The sequence below is a fragment of the Maylandia zebra genome, linkage group LG5 (genome assembly GCF_041146795.1).
Source record: "Maylandia zebra isolate NMK-2024a linkage group LG5, Mzebra_GT3a, whole genome shotgun sequence".
Taxonomy (NCBI): domain Eukaryota; kingdom Metazoa; phylum Chordata; class Actinopteri; order Cichliformes; family Cichlidae; genus Maylandia; species Maylandia zebra.
In genome coordinates this window covers 31309672-31334281 of record NC_135171.1, presented here as the reverse complement: position 1 = coordinate 31334281, position 24610 = coordinate 31309672, and the positions used below count along the sequence as shown (strand labels likewise).

The window sequence follows — 24610 nt, the reverse complement described above, 5'->3', positions numbered from 1 at the left end:
TATAGTAAGTTTGCACAACAGTTCCATTAAACTGCTGCTTTAACGGATTGTCACATCCCTTTACGAAATCAGTATGCCATCGCCTGATGGAGCGACTTTTCTTCTGGTTCTAGTGAGAAATGGAAAGATATATTTTTTAGCGTTACTTATGTTCCCAGCTCACTTGTAACCCCTTTACCACCAACCTGGGACCAACCTGGCATCTTGACACTGATGACACCAAAGCTGAACTGAGTTTGCACTAGTGCTGGATCAATCTAACTATCGATAACAATGCTGGTATTGGTATCCGATCGATACTATTGCAACAGGATCGCTGCTTTATTTTTATCCTCTAAGTTCAGTATTTAGCTGAGCATAATGACCCTGAATTCTGTTAAATAACATGCACTATGAAAAATGTCTGAACCCTTTGCTCTTAGTCTTACGACTAAAATAAGACAAAAGTTGTAATTAAGCACCAGATTATTTCTTTTTTCTGGCTTAAATTAAAAAAGCAGTGTGGGGGTGGTGCTGCTGCATTTCCTCTACAGCTCAGTGGAAATGCACACCAGAACTCATCTGCATTATCAAGGGAATCCAAACATATTTGGGCCCCGTGGGATTATATATGATTTTCCTCTTGGCTCCAGACCGCTTATGCTCAGATCGAGCCTCCACAGCTCTGAGGCGATACGGATCATTTAGCGAGGGGGGGACTGCAGCCTTCGGGGCAGAGGAGGTCGCATAATCGGCCTAAAAACGTTTATTTTTTTGATTGATCTGAAGTTCATCCTCTTATGCCAAAAAGAAATTCTAAAATATTCAGAATTTCTATATCAGATAGTGTCCCTGGCTGTGTGACGGAGGCTTTCAAACAGGATTTATACCTTTATGTCTGGATATAACAGAGTGGTTTGGAATTTTACGGAAGCTAAACAAAAAAACCCTCAAAAACGTCTGCACGACTTCTGAGAATTTTCAAATGCAGGTTGTTGGTTGACTTTGATTCATGACCTCAGTATTTCTAATCTCCTGGTACCCGTCAGCAGTAAATCACTGTCACCACGTAGTGAGATTTTGATGACTTGGTGGTTTAGTGGCACGAAAAATACTGCCGACTTTCAACTCATTCAACTTCCTCTATTTCCTGTCTGTTGACGCTGCTCATCATGAAGATTGGCTGATTTCCTTTCTAGGGACACTTTAACAGGCCAAGGCCAGCGATACTGTACCAGGAAGTGCCTGATCAGCAAAGCTTGTTATCTGACCCATGCCTGTGCCTTCCAGCAGGTCAAAAGACCAATAGGAAAGAATTTAGACCCAATATTCTGCTTTCATGTAAAGAAATAAAACTAAAAAGAGCCATCATGACTTAATAAATGATTTTGGGGGAACAAAGGGTTAGTTGGGCAAGCACAGGAGAACTGTGCTATTACCTCTGCTGTTTGGAGCACCCTCTTTTAGTTATAATTTTAACGTTTTACATATCAGGACATAAAGAAATCATTTGTTCCTTTCCAAGTCTTAAAGTTAGATAAAATCAGATAATAACAACAGTGTTTCATCATTTATTTAACAGAAATTACCCAAAATAACCCGAATGAAGAAACAGTGTGTGAAAAACTAAGTAACCCTTAGTTTTGCTTAATAGAATTAAGTAGAAGTAGTTTTAACAGTTTGCTGGTCTGGAGCATTCAGGTGTGTCTTAACCCAACACCAAGGAGGGAAGACATCATTCATTCTTCAGTGAGAAACATTATTCACAAGAAAAAAGACATTCAAGACAGCCACCAGGAATAGATGTCCCAGAAAATTCATCTCAAGGTCAGACTGCGCAACACTCAGAGAAAGCAAAAAGCTCAGGAGCTACATATCAGGCTCTACAGGCCTCAGTTAGCATGCTAAACATTAAAGTTAATGACAGCACAGTTAGAAAGAGACTGGACAAGTGTGGCTTGTTTGGAAGGGTTGGCAGGAGAAGGCCTCTACTCTTTAAAAAACAGAACCATCACTCCCAAGCTTAGGTTTACAAAACTGCATCTGAATAAACCACAAAGACTTCTGGATCAGTGTCCTTTGTACACATGAGACCAAAGCAGAGATGTTTGGACGCCTGTCAGCATGGTGATGGAGGCGTGATGATTTCAGTTTATGAGTGTGGACCCTGAACTCTATTGTATACCAAAGTAGCGTCAAAAGTTAGGTCATCTGTTAGTACAGAGAGTCCTGTGAAAGCTTTCTTTAAAGTTAGCTAACATTAATAGCTGAGCAACTAAAACCATGAACATTAAACATGAAATGTGGCAATTAAGACTTCTTGCTATGCGGCAGATGTACTGCTAACATTACCATTATCTGTTTACAGTTTGATTTGACTGAGTTCACAGTTTAGTTTGGTTTTGCATCCAAAACCAGCTGAGTCAACTCCTTTTTGTACATAATGGCACAGTGCCCCAATTTGACTTTGTGGCCAACATTTAACAGAATAAAGGCTGTTTTATGCTCCCACCAAAGGGAGGGAGCCTGTAACAATGTTGGTCTGTCTGTTAGCAAGCTAGCATCCAGTTTTCAAGATATCATGTTGAAAATTTTCCATGACGGTGGACACCAATAACAGCTCAAGCTGATTTAATTTTGGTGAAATTCAAAGTCAAGTTCACATCAAATCTGAAAATCAGTAAAAACTTTATATTACCCACCATTTTTATGGATCGTCTTCAAACTTCACAACAACATACTAGGCCTTGAGGGACATGAGTACCTTGGTTGGCTAAGCATTTGAACTTGAGCAACTAAGTTCAAATGCTAAAGTTCACCATGAGTACAATGATGCCATAATAGGCTGACGTCATCATACTGTAATAAAAATATCATGAAACGATGCTCTCTGCATCGATGCGTTCTTGTTTAAGAAAACAGGTGAATTTTCTCAGATCAGACAAAGATGATAATAACATGTGTAGAACGTCTCAAATCGTGAGCTCAGAAGCAAAGAATCAAACCTTCTCACATCAGCTGCACATTTTAAACTCGCATGAACTTGTGAACCACTTTTAACCTGGTACATGGAGCGCTGCGAGGTGTTCTGGATATTGCTGAATGCAGTTAAAGGCTTCTTTGACAAACAGCTGGAACAGAGAGGCATCAGGGAACACCAGAGGGATGTGACACTGATAGTAAATCCATTCTCGTTTCCTCTTATCTGTCATGCTTTTCTCATCTGCTTGGCTGTTTTCCGGCTGACTCAAGGCATTTTTCGTCTCAGGCCACTCTCCTTTTCTGTCTGATTCATGTTCGGATCACTGAAGAGTCCGCAGTGAATGGTGTTGTTAGCAGTAACTGTTCCCGATCTTTCTCATGTCTTTCATTGTTTTTTGTGTGCCTGTGTTTTTCTTTTGCTCGTCTCTCATTTCCAGCTCACAGTGCTGATCGGAGGCATTTACTGAGGTTGAGGTCACTGGGACACAGGGACATCCGTGCCCCCCCCCCCCCCCCCCCCCATAAATTGTGCCAAAGGTTTTGAAACAGTGAAAGTGCATTACTATTGCAGCTAGTGGGGCTATCAATCAAAAGGTGTCACAAGATCAACTTTTTTTTTTTTTTTACCTATTGTTGGCCCCTCATGAAATGCTTGTGCTCAGCTAATTTAGTTTAAACAATCTGTTTTGTAGCATCCCATTTTAATGTTATTAAGAACCTATTTAAATTTAAAAACATATTAAAAATAAACCAAATCTTGTAAAAGACTGTAAATTGATTCACTCCACTGACTCCCCCTGTTTCCTAACATGGACATTTTCAACCTTAATTCATTTTTTAATTAGTAAACATGAACATGGACCCAAGTCAGTACATATGAGACAGAACAGATGAAAGACTTCATTGTTACAAACACAAAGGTTGGACATTCATGCCCAAAAACATGAATCAGTCGATTAGAGGCTGAATATTTCTTGAACTCCCCAATAAAAGTGTTAATGTGATGCATTAAGACACATAAACAAATTTGGAGTAAATAATATATAAATCTATGCATGCAATGAAAACAGAATAACTCATAAAACCAGAAATCATATAACTATTGAACTCATTCAACTTCATTAGTGCCTAAATTTAAATTTCATTTAATATTTACTGTCCCTAATCATGGAGTTTTGAGTTTCCCGTTAATAAAATCTCTGACATTTAATTGTTAAAAGTTTACATTTTTTACACTAAGATGGAGTTTTCACCCTGCTTTCTTTCGAATGACCAACAGGCTGCAAACAAAGACTGTACGTGAAAAATGCTCATGGCCACCATGACATCACCCACAGTCTCAGCATTTTGTTTTCGTCTTAGCTTTTCAAATCCAGGTTTCAGGAGTGATCCGACCGTGACACTGTGGGTAAATCTTTAAGGCGACTCAGCCTTGCTTCCCTTCTTTATCCTTCTGAATGCTAATGGGAATCGCTGCACTGTACATGCTGCAAGCCGAGAACTCCGTGTCATATACAGTACGACGATGACCAAAATGCTCAGCTTGAAACTTTAATGGTAGACTAATGGGTACTGCCAAAGCGGCTGCGTTCATCTTTTATATACAGTCTATGGTTTTTACCAGGATACCAGATGAAACAGCAAAATAGTGCAACTTGTAAACATGAGGGAAACTTAAAAAGCTTCTGACTCGTGGTTAGATTCTTTTAGCCGTTTGGAACATCTGTCAGAATAAAGTCTGCCGCTGGAAAGTCAGTGAGCAAGGCAGTAAACTGTGGTAAAGCACTCGCTTCCTGCTATTGTTCTGTCTGACCCTTGACCCTGTCTCCAGTGACAGTCACCTTGCTGTGTCTGTTTATCGAGCCTGGCTGGATTAAAACAGGAAAGAAACACCGCTTTTGCATTTGTTCACGGTTGTCATTCGAAGCAGACGGGGAATTGTGTCAGCTCACGAGGAAATCCGTCCAAATCACACCGCTGCACTGGAACGAGCAGGAGGGGAAATCCGCTTGAAGCTCTGGGCTGGGAGAGGAGACGGATTCTCACAATCTCACTGCTGCTCTTCTGAGACACACCTCGTAGGATGAATATCATTAATCACCGTCTATTACAAATATTTAGTAGCATTAGTTAGAGGTCATTCAAAACATTCTGCTTTAGAGAATTAAAAACAATATAACTGCATTTTAACACTGCAAGAGCACATATTTTAATGGAGAAAAGTCATTTTTGAGAGATCCCAGTGTGTCAGAGTAAATGAAGCACTGTCATATCCCATCTGAGATCTCAAACTATCAAAATATTTAGCCGATAACTTCAGGAGTACAGTAGTCAGTAGATACATCTGTGACTTTGCGCCCTAGTTCTGTTCTGTCCTTTGTACAACTTCAAATTACAACAGGAACAATTAGTCTACTCAGGGGCTTTTATTTTGAAATACAACTGCACTCTCTTTGCCGTTCCTCTGTCAGACTTCCTGACCGCAATGCAAATTTTGATTGGCCACCAGGGGGCAGTTGCTCTGGCTGCAAAAAGACTTCCGGTTGTATAGAAATCTATGGGAAAACGCCTCTTATCTCCCTCACTCTTTGACATCAGGAAACACGTTTGGGCTTGGTCACTTGGGTTCAGGTCATAGTAAATAAAACATCTCATTAATTTTTTTCTTTCCAGTTTAAGAGTCATAGAAGAGGATCTGCTCCAGGATATGCTTTCTTATTAATAATTTGTCTGTCACAGGTGGTCAGCCAATGAGCAGAGAGTTTACAGAGTCAGATCCACTCCTCGCTTGTCACATCTGATTGGTAAATAGAAAGATGGCAATGGTGAACACGCTCAGACTGAGGCATTATTAAGTGTCTGTGGAAGAGGTATTGATTCATGAAGCTTAAACACACCTGTCTTCACTCCAGTAAATAAACACACACTCACCACACAGAGAGTGCAGAGGAGAGAGAGCACAGGTCAGGTTGACCCAGAGTGTGAGTCACAGGCTGGCATGGCTGAAGATACAGAAAATAAGTAAAAATGCAGTTACTCTGCTGGTTAGTGCTGCATGGTCTGAGATGCAACATCAGGGTTTGTCCTGGGTCAAAACAGGCTTTTAGGGGCGACTACACAAGATGAGCCTGTGTTACCTGGAGTAACACAAGTCAGTGAATTTCCTTTTGCTGTGCTTGTCTGAAATCTGTTTTTTTAAATATAGTTTTATACATATTGCCACTAATATTGTTTTTATTTCATTGTTAATGATTTGAATCTTAATTTCAGTTTAGTTTTAGTTATTTTACAGCGTGAATTAGATTTTTTTAATTTGTGTTTTTTTTTTAATGTTTTTTAGGTTCTATTGATTTTTTTTTTTTTAAGGTTCATTGAAAGTTTTAGTTTTTGTGTTTTTAACAGGTGTGTTTGTGGTATTTTTAGGGACAAGATTAAAGAAGTTTTGAGCAGACGTTACTACACTTCCTGTTACATATCCAAGTGAACAAATGAGCCAAAGTTTTATAAGCATTGCCGTGTTGACAAATCTGACCTCACTGACTGAAACTGAATACATTTCCTGCTTATTTTTATTATTTCCTTAGTTATTTGTCTAAGCTGATAGTATCATTTCAGTTACTTTATAGAGTACTTTGTATGTTTATAAACAAGTTATTTTTAACACCTACTTTTAGTTTGTAGTTTCGTTTTAGTTAATGATAATAATAACCTTGGATAAGAGTATATTAGGATTTCACTATTTCAGTTTCAGTAACCGGAGATCAGACCACCAAGGCCTCACTGCAACCTACAACCCCTCCTGTGGGTGGAGGGTCAACAGACCTGGCTCCTAGGTGGGACCCCTGTCAGTGCAAAGTTATCTCTGCCATTAGGGTCTTATGAATCACACTTGGTCTCCCATATGGAAAAGAAATAGTAAAAACTTCCAAAAGACTTGCATAAGATGTGGCCTACTTCATATAGTGAATCATGTAAGGCTTATATGAAAGTGGCCACTTTCTCATTACTTTCATATATTGTTTTAGTAAGTATCCAAAACATACAAGTTTCATTATATAATTTTTCAAGGGATCTTATATCTGTTTTCACTCTTGTATGCTTTTCATACAAGTTTCACACAAGACAGATACAAACTTTCTAAGATTTATATATATCTTTTCCACATGGTCTGGCTCGTCACTAAGAGCCATTTTGCCTTGGGAAAGGCAAATCCTCCGTAAAAACATACCCCCAGAGGATCTAGGGCACACAGTGGCAATTCACTTCCTCCAGCTCTTCCTGGGGAGAGGGGGTGACCAGGGAGAGGGCTGTCTGGGTATGTCTGTGCAGACAGAAAATGGAAAAATGGAAAACTTCACTGCATACTGTCCAGCTTTTTGATATCTTTAACTAAAGTAAAGTTCTGTTTTGATGTTTATCTCATGGCTGTTTGTGAATCTGTGGTCTGAAGTCATCACAGTTGATTTCCATGGGTGTGTTTGTGTGCGACTATATTGCTCATTCTTTTGTGAATAAAACAAGTGTCTCTGCTGTTACTGGGGGAGTGGTAGGAGGTGATGACCTTCCTACTGGGAGGTTCCTATTCTACCACTTTGTGTGCTTTTTCCTCTTTCTTTCTCTTCCTAGATTAGGGAGGAAAGACGTGACACAAGTAGTTGCTGCAGCCTCTCTGCCTCGCTGCACGCTGAGCTCAGAGTTCATTCGTTTGCTGTTGTTTGTTGGTCATTTCCCACATAACAGCGTCCCAAGTGAGCCTGCTGTTAATTGTTGGTTGGATCAACCCTGTGTATTTTTTTGGATTTTTTTTTCACTAAGTGCTTACATTTTTCCAGCGTTTCCACGTCTTTAAGCAGCAGGTTACTTCAGCTTTCCCAATCATTATCTGAGGAATACTTGGCTATTGTGTTCTAATCGTTTTGTTTTTCCTGCACAGAGGATGTTGCTATCTGTATTTTTTCCTGTAGTTAGTAGTTCAGGTTTTATTTGAAGTTCAGCGCTGACACGGGAGCGAGGAAACGAGTTTAGTTACAACTCTCTGGACATATTCTTATATTATTTTTAACTGATTTTTGTTTTGCTTACTGAGGAGGATTAGTAGGTTTGTTTTTGTATCTGGATGTGAGACTTTGAGCCATGCTGCTGCTGCTGCTGCTGCTGCTGCCACTGCTCTGCTTGCTACCTTCAGTGAAACAACAGGTAACACACCTCCAACTACACCACCACGCTGAGGTCATGTACCACCTACTGTCTTTGAATCATGGATGCAAATGTCAAAAATGTAACTGTATGGTTAACACCTCCCTCCATTACCCCTTTTTAAGATGTTTTTTAAAATTTATTTTAAAAACCTTTAATGAATCAGCACCACTGCACATATCTGAGCTTCTGACTCCATACACTCTCTCAAGGCCACTGAGGTCAGCTGAAAACCAGTGGAGATCGACTTTTTTTTTAGCTATTCGCCCCCAAACTGTGGGGTGATCTCCCTCCCCATGTTAGGATGGCCCCTCATTGCCTGTTTTAAAATCACATTTTAAAACTGATTTTTATTCCCTGGCTTTGAATTTAGAATGAGAGTGGTGTGTCCTTACCTTCTTGTTTATTTTTTTATTGATTTGTTGTGGCGTGTTTTGGCGCTTTGTACAGCACTCTTGTTTTTAAAGAGTGCTCTGTGAATAAAATTAGGTTGGATTGAATAAGTCTGAAGAAGCTTGAGCAAAATTTATGATGGAAACAATGAATAATTTTGAATCTGAAAATTGCAGAACACAGAAAAATGAACATTATGGATCACTGTAACATGCTTTTCTTTAAGTAGATGAGCTTAACAGTGAAATGTTTCCATGATGTAAATACTATGATTACATGCTTACTGCACTATTTGATCACAAATAAAACTCAATACAACTGTTTTGAAATTTAGTATCAGTTAGCATTCAATGCGTAATTGTTTTTTAATGACAATAAAGCAGTATATTAGTGTATTTCTATTACTTTATGCAGGCATGAGTAACTATACTTTCTCTAATTCAGTGTCACCACTGATGAACTTAACCTGCGACTGTCAGAGGTGTTAAAGCTTTGTTGTTGTGATATGAAAGTGAATTAAAAAAACAACCCAAACAGCTTAGCTGTAAACATAAACGACAAACATTAAACAGCTCAGTGTGACAAACTACGCATGGGACTGTGTATACAGTAAAGTCAATCATTTGCTACTGCAAACCTGGAACTTCCACATCATAGACATCTCTGCATAATACAAATGAGTAAAGCTGCAAATGAGACCCAGAGTTTTTTTAAAACAGAGTTGCATCAGCTTAACAGGGCTAAACAATTTCAGAAACTCAAAATATTTAACCTTGAAGTTACAAAGTGAGGCCATTTGTCAGGTTGTGCTCTCCTACAACTTTTCTCAGATTTTTATAAGCACATGTTTTCTTAATATCACAGCCTTTGATTTTGTGGTAATTTTCCTTTAATAATCTCTACTTTGTAATGTTTTTGCTGAAAGATCTGGAGCAGCGAGTCGGGTTGATTCTTTATTGCGTAAAAGTGATTGCAAACAATAATTAATCACATTAAAAACAGTTTGGTATATCTGTCTGTACATAGAAACGGCTTTCCAACACAAACAAAGCTGTTAAAAAGGTATTATATATTTAGGTCCTAAACCAGCTTAGTAAGAAGTAATAGCGCTTTGGAAAGTTGGAAAGTTCATTATAATTAGATATTCCAAATATTAAAGGCATTGTATTTTCAAGTAGTTCATGAACTCAGACAAGATATCCTGAGTTTAAAGCTGCATGAGGCATAAATCTACAGACAAACAAACAAATAAAAACTGAACACGGAAAACTGCCCTGCAGCTCTCATCACTCTGTTTTAAGCCCTTAACAGCAGACAAGCATCTGCACCTGCTTCAGAAGCCAGGCTCTTTTCTGGCCTCATACAGGACTTAAACCCCATTCTGTTAAGTGTAGGCAGCTGCTTCATCCCTTGCAACGCCATTTTTTACTTCTGGTCTGGTCTGAAAAGCCTGTGATTGGTCAAAGTCTTCCATCACCAAACTAAATGTAAACAAAGAACAAAAAGCAGATACGAGGAAAACTGTGTTTTCTTACTACACACTGCAGAGTGTCTCTGCAGAAAGACCTGAGGAACATGCTGAAGGAGACGTATTTCTCTTGTTCTGGACATCTATGTTTTGTGCAAAATGTATCACTGCCACCGTGAAAAATACGTTTGATGTTAGTGGAACTTCATGCTTCTATTGCCACTGCTTCTTGCCACCACCAGACCACCTGAAAAGTGATAATGTAAATGATCACTGAATTCTATATAACTACCCCTATCTCATGTTGCCCAGCCAACATTATCAAATTTATTACTAAACCTCTAAAACCTCTAAACCTTTAAAATAAACATGTTGGGCAAGTGTAATTTAAACTGAGTCACTAGTTTTGCATTCATGCCAATAATGTTGTTGGATAAAACATCAGAGGGATTTTTACAGTTACTACAGTTCATTATGAGATTGTAAATAATACTGTGGCACTGTGTGCAGTTGTTGAAATATTTCATTTACACTTACACTTTTACATTTTTAAGATCCATTCCCAAACAGTCTCTCAGTTGTTTGTTTATAGAACGGATCCATTGAGCAATATCTGGCCGGTATTGAAGCAACAAAGGATGCATTGGTCTGACTTTTGGTTCCTCCTATGGGTTAAACACCCAAAAAAATGTCTCTGTGTTAAAGAGCCACATCCTGCAGACTCCATAACATTTAGTCCACTGTCTGTAAGTAAGAAAACTCTGCTGACGTTGCTGTATCATCACCAGGGCTGTTTTAATAACGTTCACAGTGCAGGCCATCAAACAGCAGACTGAATTTGTTGTGTGAAAATGATGAAGTGCTCCAGAACTTAACCAAACAGCAATTATGAGTTGGAGTCATACACAGTTTCAGTAATCGGAGGCAGAATGTACTTTCAAGTTTTTACTTCACTTAGATAAGTTAAAACATCCATTCACCACTACACGGTCTCCGCTTTTATCATGAATGTGCTGCAGAACAGGTCAGCTTCTGATCAGTAGGTTGGTGATTCAATTCCTGGTTGCTACAGTCTACTAAGGCATCCAAAATACTGAGATGCTTGTGCGTTCATTGCGTTGTTGGTCCCTCTGTGTTAGCCCTGTGTCAGATTGGTGACGGTAGCTGGGTTAGGTTCCAGCCCCCCCGCGACCCTGACATGGATAAGCAGAGATGGATGTATCAGTATAGAGAATAATCCCAGCTGTAGAGTTTGAGAGCCTTTGTCTAAATAAGTTTTAAAAAATTGGCAACCTTCTGCAACTTTAAAACATAGTTTTCTAAAAGAACTGCTGTTAATGTGAAAACTCTTATATATGTATGTAAGGGTTTGAGGTTATTGTAATTTGCTGGTATTTATTCCTTATTCTTTTTCTTTGCAGTCGTCATTGTCAGTTATTTCAGTAAAAACAAGATTAAATGATACCAGCACTCTATAATTTAATCAAACACACATCAAGTCTTAAAATGCATTTAAAGAATGCAGTTTGGTTTGCACTTCTTTTTTTTGCTGCTTTTTGTGTAAAAACGGGTTCTGTAATTACTACTGTTGTATTATTACTACTGTGATGATACAACTACTCTTACCATCGATCTTACCAACAGCTGTGGCACACCTGTTATTATCTTTATGCTACCTGTAGTAGTGATTGTTAGTTATAAATATCAGTTGTGGGAATATCAGAAGATGTCTTATCACAAATTGTTGCTCATTAAAAACAGAGATGTATTAGAATGCAATCTGCAGGGGTCTGTCCATATTAACAGTGATGTTGTGAAATGTGGACAGAGAGTGGTATAAGACTGTAAACAGCTCCTCTCCTTCCTCAGACTCCTCCTCCTGGTCGATGTGATATCCTGCAGAGGTTGGAGGTACAAACAGACTGCACTTCCTGTGCTGCTGCCATCACTGCGAGCTGCCCCCGCGGCTTCAGCAGCACTGGCATCACCAACTGCAGGTACAGGTCAAGCTTCATACCCACAGTTAACATGAAGTGAAGACTGGAACAGCTTACCTATAGCAATGCCTTTATGTGTGTTATGTTGTACACCTGTATGTCTTTTGCATATTGTATATTGTTTCATGTGACCCTCCTCTAGGATCACTGTTGTAAATGAACATTTCTGCCAAAATCTGACATGTTTACATCATTTTTATGCCAGTGTACCTTAACATGCACCTTCCCTGTTAAATAAATAATGACAGCAACATAATTCCACCTTTATTAATCATGCAAAGCTTAGATTCAAGGATAACTCATGAATGCTAACTGTGAGATTTGCAGTAGTAATTAGTAGCGCTGGCAGCAGTGGTATGATTAAGGCAGTTTGTTTACCTCGAGTCTCGCTGTGCTGCAGTTATGTGGTGAACATCGGCAGCAGGGAGCTGCAGCTGGAGGGATGTCAGCACATCTGTGTGAAGAACGTCATGCAGCCAAAGTGCTGCCAACAGCACTGGGGACCGCTGTGTCTCTGTAAGACACACACACACACACACACACACACACACACACACACACACACACACACACACGCACGCACGCACACACACACGCACGCACGCACGCACGCACACACACGCACGCACGCACGCACGCACACACACACACACACACACACAAAGTACATATGATGAACTATCATTTGTGCCATAATTTTGATCACATTTAAACCCAGACTTCCTGCTTTAGTCTGCAGCAGTGTTTAATGGATCGTACAACTTCTCCACAAAATGGATCAAATGAGCACCACCTACCTCAGTCAGAGACATTATCAGATGTGTAGGTGATCAAGATCTACAAATAATGTGCTGCAAATAAGAAAAAAGATGTTTTGAGTTTGTATGGCTGCTGCCTTGGCGAGGTTTCCTTGTAAAATAGATTTGATCTTTGTGGGACTTCCTGATTCAATAAAAGTAATAATAATAAAATTAAAGAGAGTAATGCAGAAAATTATTACTCTTATGAATTCATAACTTTGCACAAGTCTAAAAAGGAAACATCTAAACATTAAAGGTTATCCTGTGAACTGAACTCTGATACTGGTGAAGAACAGGTAGAAATAACTTTAATAACCAGCTTTAAATGATGCATTTAAACATAAATGATTTCAAAATACTGATTCATTTTCTAATCTGCGTTCTGGTTTATAGAGTCCAACAAAGACTGAGCAGCTGACTGATTGGTCGTTTGACTGATTGTTACTCTCCACCAATCACATAACGCTATGGTCCCAGTGTGTAATTTATCTGTTACAGGTAGAAAAAGATAAAGTCGTGAATGTGTTTTTCTGGAAAATTGAGTTGTATGTAAGCTGTACTGTGTTTGTACGAGAAGAACTAAGTGATAACGTCTGTTGTTTAGGACAATGTTTAACGGTCATCAACATAAAGGCACTTTTAGCTAGTTTTGAGATCTTCTGAGCAAAGCTAGCGTTAGTCCAGCTAATTAATGTGGGTTTGCCGTTTACTGCCCATATTTTACTGTGAAGCTGTTACCAGTGCACCATTAATGACAACGTATGTATCGCATTTCATTGTCTAGTAAGTAAACGTCATATATATTTATACTTGACAAAAATCTTAATCATCATAGAAGACAATGCCACAGATTATTTCGATTGTTATATTTGGCTCCCAAAAAATCAGCATGACTCTGTTGACACTGTTTCATATGCTTATATTTTGGTTTAAAGGATAAACTTATAGTTTTCCTCGTTATCTACCTCCTCATTAATTTAGACTGCTCTTAACACTCCATTCCCGGAAATCTTTATTGATCGTTGGCTCTGTGTGATGTCAGGAAGAGCAGCTATAACTAATATAGTCAAGCCAGGTATGCACAGTGTTGCCAACTCCTCAGTATTGAAAAGTGATATTGGTTGTCCTAAAAGTCGCTAGAAGTCGCTAAATGACGTCATCTCCTAATTTGCATAATGTAATTGTAACCTACGTTGTTGAAGAGAGAAACAACATCGTGGAAGAGACATAAAGTGAGGAAAAAACGTCCTAAATGCATTTAGAGTTTATTTGGAACTACAAATTAAATTTCTTTTAGCAATTATTGGTTTTTTTTAATGTCACAATTCCAACCCTGCTCCTTTACCGGCAAAAGTGACCGGCAAATGTGTCGTCATAAATAAGTCTCCAATAACACCAGAAAAAGTTGCCAGATTTCTCGCTAGTCGCTTTTTAGAAAAAAAAGTCGCTAAGAGGGTCTGAAAACTCGCTAAATATAGTTGGCAACACTGGGTATGCACAGTTCTGTTTGTGAGCACAGAAGCTCCACCCACCTGTCAGTAAAAACATCTGTTTACGAAGAATTAAGTTTAATGGAGGAGGAGCTAAAACAGCTTGTGCATTAAGACCAATAGCTGTGAGTCATGCAAATGTGCTCCTGAGCCCGTAGGTGCACTTTATGGAAGGACTAGGGCTGCACATGCACCCAATTTTGTTAACACCATGGACGGATAACTGATGTTATCCCACCATAACCTGAGAGTGCTCCAAAGAGCTTCTTGTAATGTCAGCCGTGTTTGGCACAGTCTTTAAGTGCCCCCTTGAATGTTCATTGGGTTTGAGGTCAGGCGACTGTGGGGTGAAGGCCACGGCTGTCAGCAGTCCTTGGATTTCTTTGTCCTGGGAAAGCTTTGAGGTGGTTTTGTGCTCATTATCCTGCTCCAGTAAAAAACAAAAAAACAAAACCCAACAACAAACAAACCCCCAGAAAGTTTCAACCAGAGAGTGGACTGTGTCTCTGAAGGAACATGTCTCTGTTGCTTCTCTTTGGGTCAGTTGATTTGCTGGAGGTCATCTGCATATGTACAAGTAATCACTGTGAGTTAAACACTCAGGCTTCAGATACCTTATGGTCATCTCATGAACATATCAGTCCCACCCACTCACCTGCTGTGTTTATAAGGAAAACCCAATCCTAAGAAGGATTTTTGTAAATGGGGAGGAGCTAAGACATCATGTTTTAGACAGAGAATGAATCCATTAATAAAAAGATAACATATGCTTTATTCACCCCAAGAGTTGGGAAATGATGCTGTCACAGCAGCCATATCATCATATCACTTACATAACTTAACTAACTTACATAAACACATCACCTGTTTGCTTGTTTATTGCAAATAATCAAAGTGCAGAAAGGTAAAAAACTTCAAAAAATACAAAAATAAATAGCCTAATAAATAAACGTAAATTTGGAGCTGGAAACAAGTGGATTTAGGATTACTCGGTGGAAGGGTAGAAGATGAAAATTCATACATTTATTATTTTTTATAGACATAATTAAAACATCCAGCAGAAATAAAAAAGGCCTTTCTCTTCTGCTCTATTAACTATCAGGTTTTTCTAAGCCTACTTCAACTGGTGATCAGATGATCAACAGAGATCAACAGCTTGCTTGTTTAAATGTGGTTATGTCCTGTTGGCATTCCTAATTGAATAATAAGTTTGATTGTAGTAACACTTGGTGTGTAAGTTCACACAAGTAAGTACAACTCATCCACTTCTTGCACCGCCTTAATTCCCTCTTTGCTGAGGATAACAGTGTGTCTTCTGACATTTTCCATCTTTCACAGAGCTACTTAGTTATAAAGTTCTGCTGGAAACTTTTAAATATTCAGATACATTTTCAACTCATGAAAGCAGGACATTAGCTGGTGATGCATGGCTGTGTTATGTTTTTTTTTTAATCTCTGTGTAATTTGTGATTAAACACATTACTTTTCTCGCAGTCTGGCATGCCTGAAACCCACACTGCGCATAGTGCACAGCTTAGTCACAGATTACCTCTAAGATAGACATCATCAGGTTATCTTACACAGTTTGCCAAATGTTTATATGAATTCAAACTGGATAAATGTTCAATGCACAAATTGAATAAACAGCTCTGATTTTTTCTAATCACACATTCTCACTTGTTGTGTGTCTGCAGCCTGCCCCAGCTGGTCTGGGAAGACCTGCAACAATAATGGGGTCTGTCAGGATGGAGACCTGGGCAACGGAACCTGCATCTGTAATGTTGGTATCCCTTCTCTCTTTTTTATGTATTTATAGAGATGCTATTCATTATTAACTTTTATGTGAAAACCTGTCCTGGTTTCTTCTTTCTTTTCTTTTCTTTCCTGGTTTCAAGGAAGAAAAAAGTACTCATTATCTGTGTTTCCATCCCCAAAGTACCAAAAACTATTTCAGACCAAAGAACCATTGTCAGTGAGATAAACACTTGTTTCCACTGTAGTGAAACATCAGGCTACTGTTGTTTTTGCATGCATAACTTTATAAAAAATGTAGCAATCAAGTTACATCTGAGCATTGCATGTTGGCTGGTTCACATGCACTGTGACTGGGTGATTAATCCAGTTGGAATTTAAATTTAATTTCAGTTACAACTGATACTGATTACCTTGACTGACTGAAGTCAAGGTAATATGTATCACTGGAAGCCAAAATTGCATCGAATCACAGGAACAATTTTGCAGCAAAATAATTTCAGGACTACTTTCAAAGGGGGAGAGGAGAGTTCTGTGAATTCTGTGAATTTAAACGGTAAGGCAGGCAGGTAGACAATCCGAATTTAAATCAAAGTCACAGGGAGAATGCAGCTGAGCCGCAGGAAAGACATCACATAGAGAGGTTCCTGGAAAAGGAGACAAGAGGAAGAGGGAGAGAGAGAAGAGGCTGTGCTAGAAGCATGGCATCATGCCAATGATTACTTTTTTGCATTCATTTTGGTATGAAGTTCTTGCTTTTTACTTTTTATGAATCTACTCCTCAGATTGTTTAAACTCGGAGAAGACAAGCATGTAGACTTCAGTTTTAAAACTCAACATCCTAGCAGAATCAAGATGAAGAGCAGAAGAACAAATTCAAAAGACATGAAGAAAAATGAAAGTCTGAAATACATCAAAGTTGCAGTGTATTCGGCCGGTTAAGTCCAGAGAAATTTCATATCAGAGAAAGAGAGACAGAGAGATACATATGAAGAGAGGGAGAGAAAACAACATGACTGATTAATCGGAGAAGTGTTGCCTTCTGATTATTGTACAGTTACTTTCTAATAAAGATCTTCGCACCTTTGTAAAGCATTTTCAGCTATAGAGCAGGCTGTGCTGTTTTGTTTGCACCATTTGTCACAAACACATGCAGCTCAGACGCACTGAAAGCTTAAAGTAAACTCGTTCTCTTAAATAGATTCCCACATGTAACTGTCTGTATAACTAATTTGAACCATCTTTGCAGTTGGTTATCATAGTGGAAATGCAAACAGTAACATGAAGGAACCTTTTAGCTCCATGACAATGGTTTCATCTTAATGTCCATTTACGTTTCTGATTCAGAGACAGTGGCTTTGGATGGTTATTGTTTGGTCAGCAAAAGGAAATTTGACTGTATTTAGGTTTATTCTTACAAATATCGCATTTTTTGTGTTACATTGAGGAAGAAATGCTGGGGAAGTCCAGAGATTTCAAGTAATTGGTTGTTCTTGTTTTTTCTTGGTAATATTTCGAAATTTAAAAAAAAAAAAACTTCTTCCTTCTCAGGATGGTTTCACTGGCTTTGCCTGTCAGGAGTGTAAGAATCCAAATGCTTATGGAGAAAGGTGTGATAAAGGTTGGTACCCTCTTTACTTTCTGAGGCATAGTTTGCCCCAAATCATATTTACATAATTTTCCCCTGTACTGTTATACCTTTTATCTGCCTAGATCGTCTCAGTGTGACCTGTCTGGTGTTATGGTAAATGGCCTGTATTTGTATACCGCTTTACTTAGTCACTATGGACCCCAAAGCGCTTTACACTACATTCAGTCATCCACCCATTCACACACATTCACACACTGGTGATGGCAAGCTACATTGTAGCCACAGCTGCCTTGTCTTGCCCAAGGACACAACGACCGAGATTGTCCGAGCCGGGGCTTGACCGGCAACCGGCTTTTGATTACAAGAAGAACTCTTGAGCCACAATCAATGAGATTGTTGTTTTTTCTTCAATATAATGGAATTAAGTTGCACTCGCCTTGTGTTGGTCAAAATGCATAAAAACATTTAGAAAAACTTATCAGCAACTTTTCATCTGCATCCACCAACTGTGGACTCTGTATACTTCATCACCCATTGGTTCATATCACCCATTGGTTTGTCCTGTTCTAAAGCCTCAAGCTGAACATTTATATGTTTTGATGTAGATGTGGTAGAGAAGGGGTCACTCTGACACTAAAACAAAGGGATGCAGCATCCTCATGGCAGCAGCTTACCAGTCACAGTGTATGTCAAAAGTATCTCCTGCGTTTATCCTCCTTTATTACTGCAGTGAGGAGCATCCGTTAGAAAATGACAGCCATCTTGAGTTCAACAAGACTTGAAAGTAGGAGGTCCTTTCACATGCAAAGCGGCATGTGCTGCACTGACTGCTAGGCTAACTAAAATTAGCATTGCATCTGCTGCTGTCTGCATGCACTACACTTTTTGCAAATACTCATGTCTTTATGTGCACTTGTTACATCAAGTACGAGTAACAATTTTATAACTGGAAAAAGAAAAGGCCAAAAAAACATACTGAAAAGAGAAAAGGAGATGGTTAACAAAGTCAAAGAAAAACACTTCCGCTGTCAGTAGAACTAACTACTCCCTAGTAGCTCAAAAACAACACTAATCTCAGTCAGCACTCAATGCTGGTCACAACACCTGCTTCAGAGGAAAGCGGTGTCATTGTCATGTTGTATCTAAACGGCCCTAGAGAGCATAAAATCATCATTTTTCTTCACCTGGAAGCTAACATTGTGCCTCAACCAAAAGAAACGCATACTGACATCGAAGCCCAGCTGAGGGGGACATATATACATTGTCATCCAATCATGCTGTCTCAAGCATGTTTCTTGTGCATAGTGACACAGCTGGTGGAAGGAATGTGCATCCAACATGAAAGTGCTCATAATGAGTTTTTAATTTTATTAGATAAACAGGTCAGCTCAGTGAAATGTTTCTTCACATTAAAAGGAAATAAAGCAGAAAGTCAAACCTTCAAAGACTACTATGAAACTGTAAGAACATCTGAAATCTGCTTAAAAACTGCCTCTCTGTGTGCAGTGTGTGACTGTAAAAATGGAGTGTGTAATAAAGGTCCTGAAGGTGATGGAGAGTGTTTGTGTCAGCCACCATACACTGGGAAGAACTGTGACCAAGGTAAGATCATACCACAAAGAAATATACTGTATTAAATTAGCAGAAACATCACTCATTATTAATGTATATTACTGGGTTTCATTAGATGATACAGTTCATTTATTTTAGTTTCATCATCTCCATAGAATTAGACAAGCTGCGGAGCATGCTGTAGCTGTCTGCTGATAGATAGATATTTATCCCACAAGGGTAATTTTTTGTTACAGCAGCACAATAAAGAGCAACAATAGCACAGACAACAATAAACAACACATAACACAGATAAAATAAAAGTGCCACTGATGCCTGGTAAGGGCTTTATGAGATGGTGTAGGAATTTATATCTAAACAAAATTGATAAAAAAGAAAGCAAACTAAACATTAAAGTGGTATTTGTTAAAAACAGTAAAAGCAAGACTGGCATCGTGTAAGAGAGAAGTGTAAATTGCATTAATAAATAATTTGTACAGTATAAATCTAAGAAAAAAAAGTTTCATTAGCAGATTGAAAATAACTTCTGTAACTGAAACAGATCTGCCTCAACCCAGACTGGTATTTAATATTTACTGCTAAGAGATAAAACAAAGAGATTGTTGCTGTGTTGTGAGCTCAAAGTAATAAACTGCATTAACTAACCCAACTTTATTTTGATCAAAGAATAAGAAAGATTTTAGAAACACAATAACGGATACATTTTCTGCAATTAAAAATACAAGTAGATTGAAAAGGACTTCTCAAATGTGGTTTGATACTCAGGTAATGATGTTTCCCTGCACTACCTGTTTGTTTTGTGTTAAACTGCTGCCTGCAGTGAGCTGCTGCCATGTTTGTGTTGTTGACAGAGAATCGGAGGTGCAACAATTGCAGCCCGTATTCATACTGTAAAGGAGAGGGAGACGCCGCCGTATGTGAATGTTTGCCTGGATACAGGAAGACGCCACAGAACAAATGCGCAAGTAAAAAATTATAATAATTTATTTTGTGAAAATTTTGAGTTTATGCTGCTGTTGTTACCAGAAGTGAGCGTGTGTATGGCCAAGTGAACATGTTAACTGTTTAAAGCCTTAACCATGAAATTATTGCCAGAAAATTCTCATTTCAACTGGAGTCTTCAATAAACCTTCTGGCAAATTAAAAGAAAAGAAAAAAAATATTAATTTGCATACAAGAGTTTTAATTGGTATATTGTCTTTGCTACGTCCAACCTTTTTATACAAAAAGAGAAAAAAACACACTGGGCTTTGCAAACTGGTGATGTCACACAGCCTATTTTAATCTTACATTGCAATGTACATATACAGTACATTGCTGATAACATGAGTTGTTCAATTAAACTAAAATAAAAATGGACTAAAAATCTCTCCTGTTCCCCTCAAAATCAGCAAATTATTAAATACAATAACTTCAGTGTTTTAAATGGAGCTGTTAAAATTTTCATGGCCCTGTTCCTAGTTGTAGACAATGAGGAGCATTTGAGGATTTTACAAATCCTCAAAGTAGGGCTTGAAGATGAGCCATGTATCAGCATGTAGGTACAAAAAAATTAGAATTTCATGTGTTTTAATTTGTTTTGACCGACCACCCATCTCACATGATAGGATCTTGTAAACTTAACCCAAAATGGACTTTCTGCTGTTTTAACCAAAAATCAGATCAAACATCTGGGTTGCCAGTGCTCGTTTCTGCTACTGCCGCAGTCTTACTGTTGAAACTATGATATTTCACATGACATTGATATTCAAAGTCATTTACAGAAATTAAAACTTCTGAAAATTGAAGTGTGTGCGACTTGAAGTGTGTGCAAAATTGACTGTCAACACGTGGCTATCGCCCATGTTTAAGATGTTAATAGGACTCAAAAAATGCTAAAAAATAGACTTAAGACTTAAAAAGCACAAAATGTTGACTCACACATTCACTCATACAAAATGTAATTTCTCATGGAATAATTACATATACTGAAGGTATTGCACAAAAGCCCCAGCTCATTCTGAGGGGGTCAGGTGGGGGGAGTGCACTGATTGTTTAAATGGAGTGACCCAGATAACATTATGAATTTAATCTGAAGGTTATTTATTCGTTTTCTGCTCAGGTGTTTGTTCACAGAGGGATTGTGACGTTAATGCCCAGTGCTCCTCTCGGGGGTTAAAGGTCAGCTGCGCATGTAAGCCCGGCTACCTGGGCGATGGCAAAATCTGTATACCTCAGAACCCTTGCTTAGATAACAACGGGGGCTGTCCCTTGAACTCCACAGTTTGTGTCTTCAAAGGAGCCAACAAGGTGAGGAGACCTGCCAAGAGTCAGGAAAAAGCTGTTTGCAACAAAATCCTGACATTTTGTTTAACTCCTCTCTCTCTCTCCATCTCTTTCTCTCTCTGGCTCTCAGTCCAGCTGTGCATGTATGTCCGGCATGTCGCCTATAGGTGGCAGCCCTGAGTCTGGCTGTCAGCTCGTCTCCGCCTGCTCGGTGGACACCTGTGACCCCACAGCTCGCTGTCAGACTGAACTGAATGGCGAACCCAGGTCAGACACACAAACTTTTCTCTACCATTATCTACAACTGGGAGGAGGACCAAAAATGTAGAGCCCAGTCTAAAATGTGACCACAGCCAGAAGAATCGGCTCCTTTTGACTTTGTTGTGACTAAAACCAGAACACCAACCAGAAAAAGATCCATTTCACTCCATGATGAAAGTAGAATAACAAAGTTATCCCAACGCATAAGTCCTGTAACACAATTTTAGGCAGAAAAAAAATAACACAGTCTAAATATTTATGTAATACATCTGGGAGATTTGTAGATCGTGCCAGATGTAATGACACCACAGTCGATACAAGCTGATCTGTTACTGTCAGGATCCTAAAGTGGTGTGGCAGAATTTTGGATTTCGGTCCCCAACCTTTTTTTGCACCACAGACCGGTTTAATGTCAGACAATATTTTCACGGACCAGGCTTTAGGGTGTCAAGGATAAATATAACAAAAGAAAATCATACGACCAAGACAAAAACTGTGCTATTTGGTAAATATGATAATAAACGGAAATTCACTATGTATTTGTGTAACTTAATTAGCAGTGTCCTCCTGAAATGTGCCAATAACATTGAGAGTAACATCCTCCTCTCTGCCCTTTAATGCTCTCTGGTCGCTATGGTAAGCGTAAATATTTCTTTCAAAATAAGACACACAACTACAACATGGGAAAAGACTCAGGGAAACCGAGTTAACAATAAAAACCCTGAAAACCATAAATTTCACACCGAACCTCGACTCTTGCGGCCCGGTAACAAACGACTCACAGACCAGTCCTGGTCTGTGAGTCGTGGTCTTAGACTCTGGTCTAAGCCACGTTAAGCTTAGACCAGAGATTGAAGCCAGTCAAGACATGTTCAAATCCAACTTTTCCAGTTACCATATAACACTAGTACCTCGGCTTCAGATGTCTGCTACTACTGAGTTAAGATCCCGTAACAGTGTTAAATTAATAAACTGTAATCCTCACTGTGAGGATGAGGCATGGACCCATTGTTTTATGTTAGAGTTAAACTTTGCTTTCCTGACTTCTCTGCCTTCATGCCATCTTCTTTCTGGCTGGCTGCCCCTAAGAAACACAAAGTTTAAACTAGAGATGGACCGATCCGATATTACGTATCGGTATCGGTCTGACGTAAATTACTGGATCGGATATCGGAGAGAAATAAAAAATGTAATCCGATCCATTAAATATCAAAAAAGCACCTCACAAAACTTGCGACACGGCGTAACTCAGCCCATAATGAGTAGCACGTTGGAGCAGTGTGCTCACCTGATAGAGCGGCTGTGTGTTTGTGGCCTCGCTACCAAACCGGCATTTCATCTCCGAGGAAGTGATCCCAGAGAGAAGTAAAGCAAGTGTGTAAGTTCATCTTTGAACGTTTGTAAAGCATTCCCACGTTAAGCTTAACAACCGATATATGGAGCGACTGCCTCTTCTCTCTCCCTCCCTCTCCTGCTGGTACTTCAGTTGTGAAATTGCTTAGTGATCAGCTGATCGGCTTTTCTGTCGCGAGTCCGTCTCTCTTCTTTGTTTTTGGCCTACTTTGCGCCAGAAAGAGGAAATTAGCGGGTGAACAACAGCAGCAGGTTTAACCTTGATAAGCTGTTGTTAGAATTTATTTATTTATAGTCTGCAGTTCTGTTGAAGAAAGATGTTGAATCTATTTAATTATTCTTGAAAAATAATTTATTTCTGTGCAATTTTTTTCCAACCTGCATCAAATTAAAGTTGATTACGTCGATTAAGAATCATGAGGTGGGGGGTGGTTCCCTATTTTTTTTCTGCTGGGAATTTGCAACCCTATTAGTTAGGTTGCTTAATATTTCTGCTAAGTACACTTTAAAATACCAGAATAGGAAGAATGGAGTAGGTTTAAGTTTATTAGATTGATCAGTTTTGCTGAACTATGAAATATTTTGGGTGCAGTGTATTTTTTACATACAGGTATAACAGAATAGCTTTTGTGTTGTTGTTTATTTAAACTTGAGTATGAACTTATACAAAATGCAGCAAGATATAAAAAAACAGTTTTATTGATTAAAACACACTATATCGGATTCATATCGGTATCGGCAGATATCCAAATTTATGATATCAGTATCGGTATCGGACATAAAAAAGTGGTATCGTGCCATCTCTAGTTTAAACAACAAGTGCGCTGGGCTTCTGCGCTGAGCCGGAGGTGTGTGCCTGAGATGACCAAATAAATGACCAAAACCCTCTCAGAAAAAAACAACCTGAAACTGAACATTTAGCTGATAAGGATTACTTGTCTACACACTGACCTCTTTATTTGAAATTGTGGTTATGTTTAATATGAATATTTAACATAAAGACAAAAGAAATACAAATTTAGTAGGTCCGTGTTTATATAAAGATAAAGATAAAGCTGTCCGAAACACTGCTTTGAGTCTTGAGTTAAAATCCGTCAAATGGGCAAACACAAAGCATCTCGATCATGTGTGCTGAACTTGATTAGATGTGATTTTAAACTGGAGCGTTACTTTCACTGAGAATGATTCGCTTCCTAAAAGTAACGATGGGAAAACCTGGAAAGATCAGATAGGTCAGGTCACAGTGTCAGTTGCGTCAGTTGGCTAAAGTGGCGCTCTCTTCCTGCCCCCTTCTCTCAGATGTGTTTGTGAAGTGGATCAGATCAGTGATGGTCGGCGTTGTTATGGTAACCTGATGGAGCGCGCCATGGAGCTGGACCGGAGCGGCAGCTGGAGAGGAAACTTTACTGGAGCCATTTCCATGTTTGGTAAAACTAACCAGCAAAAATACGCTCTGAGAAATACCCGCAGTACTTTATTGAACTATGGCGGGGTTTCCTGTTAAAACAAGA

General features: G+C 38.9%; 1 protein-coding gene across 1 annotated transcript in view; it reads left to right on the top strand.

Moving 5' to 3' along the window:
• The first annotated feature begins 7601 nt into the window (after positions 1-7601).
• The window catches only part of stab1 (stabilin 1), a 180087-nt gene continuing 163078 nt past the window's right edge, over positions 7602-24610 (top strand). The window contains exons 1-10 of the mRNA XM_014413209.3: positions 7602-8157; positions 11888-12015; positions 12416-12531; positions 16000-16085; positions 17609-17678; positions 19155-19250; positions 20072-20185; positions 21322-21509; positions 21616-21752; positions 24399-24526. Coding sequence (XP_014268695.3) covers positions 8095-8157; positions 11888-12015; positions 12416-12531; positions 16000-16085; positions 17609-17678; positions 19155-19250; positions 20072-20185; positions 21322-21509; positions 21616-21752; positions 24399-24526 — 1126 coding nt within the window. The 5' untranslated portion in view covers positions 7602-8094. The remainder of the gene's footprint in view (positions 8158-11887; positions 12016-12415; positions 12532-15999; positions 16086-17608; positions 17679-19154; positions 19251-20071; positions 20186-21321; positions 21510-21615; positions 21753-24398; positions 24527-24610) is intronic.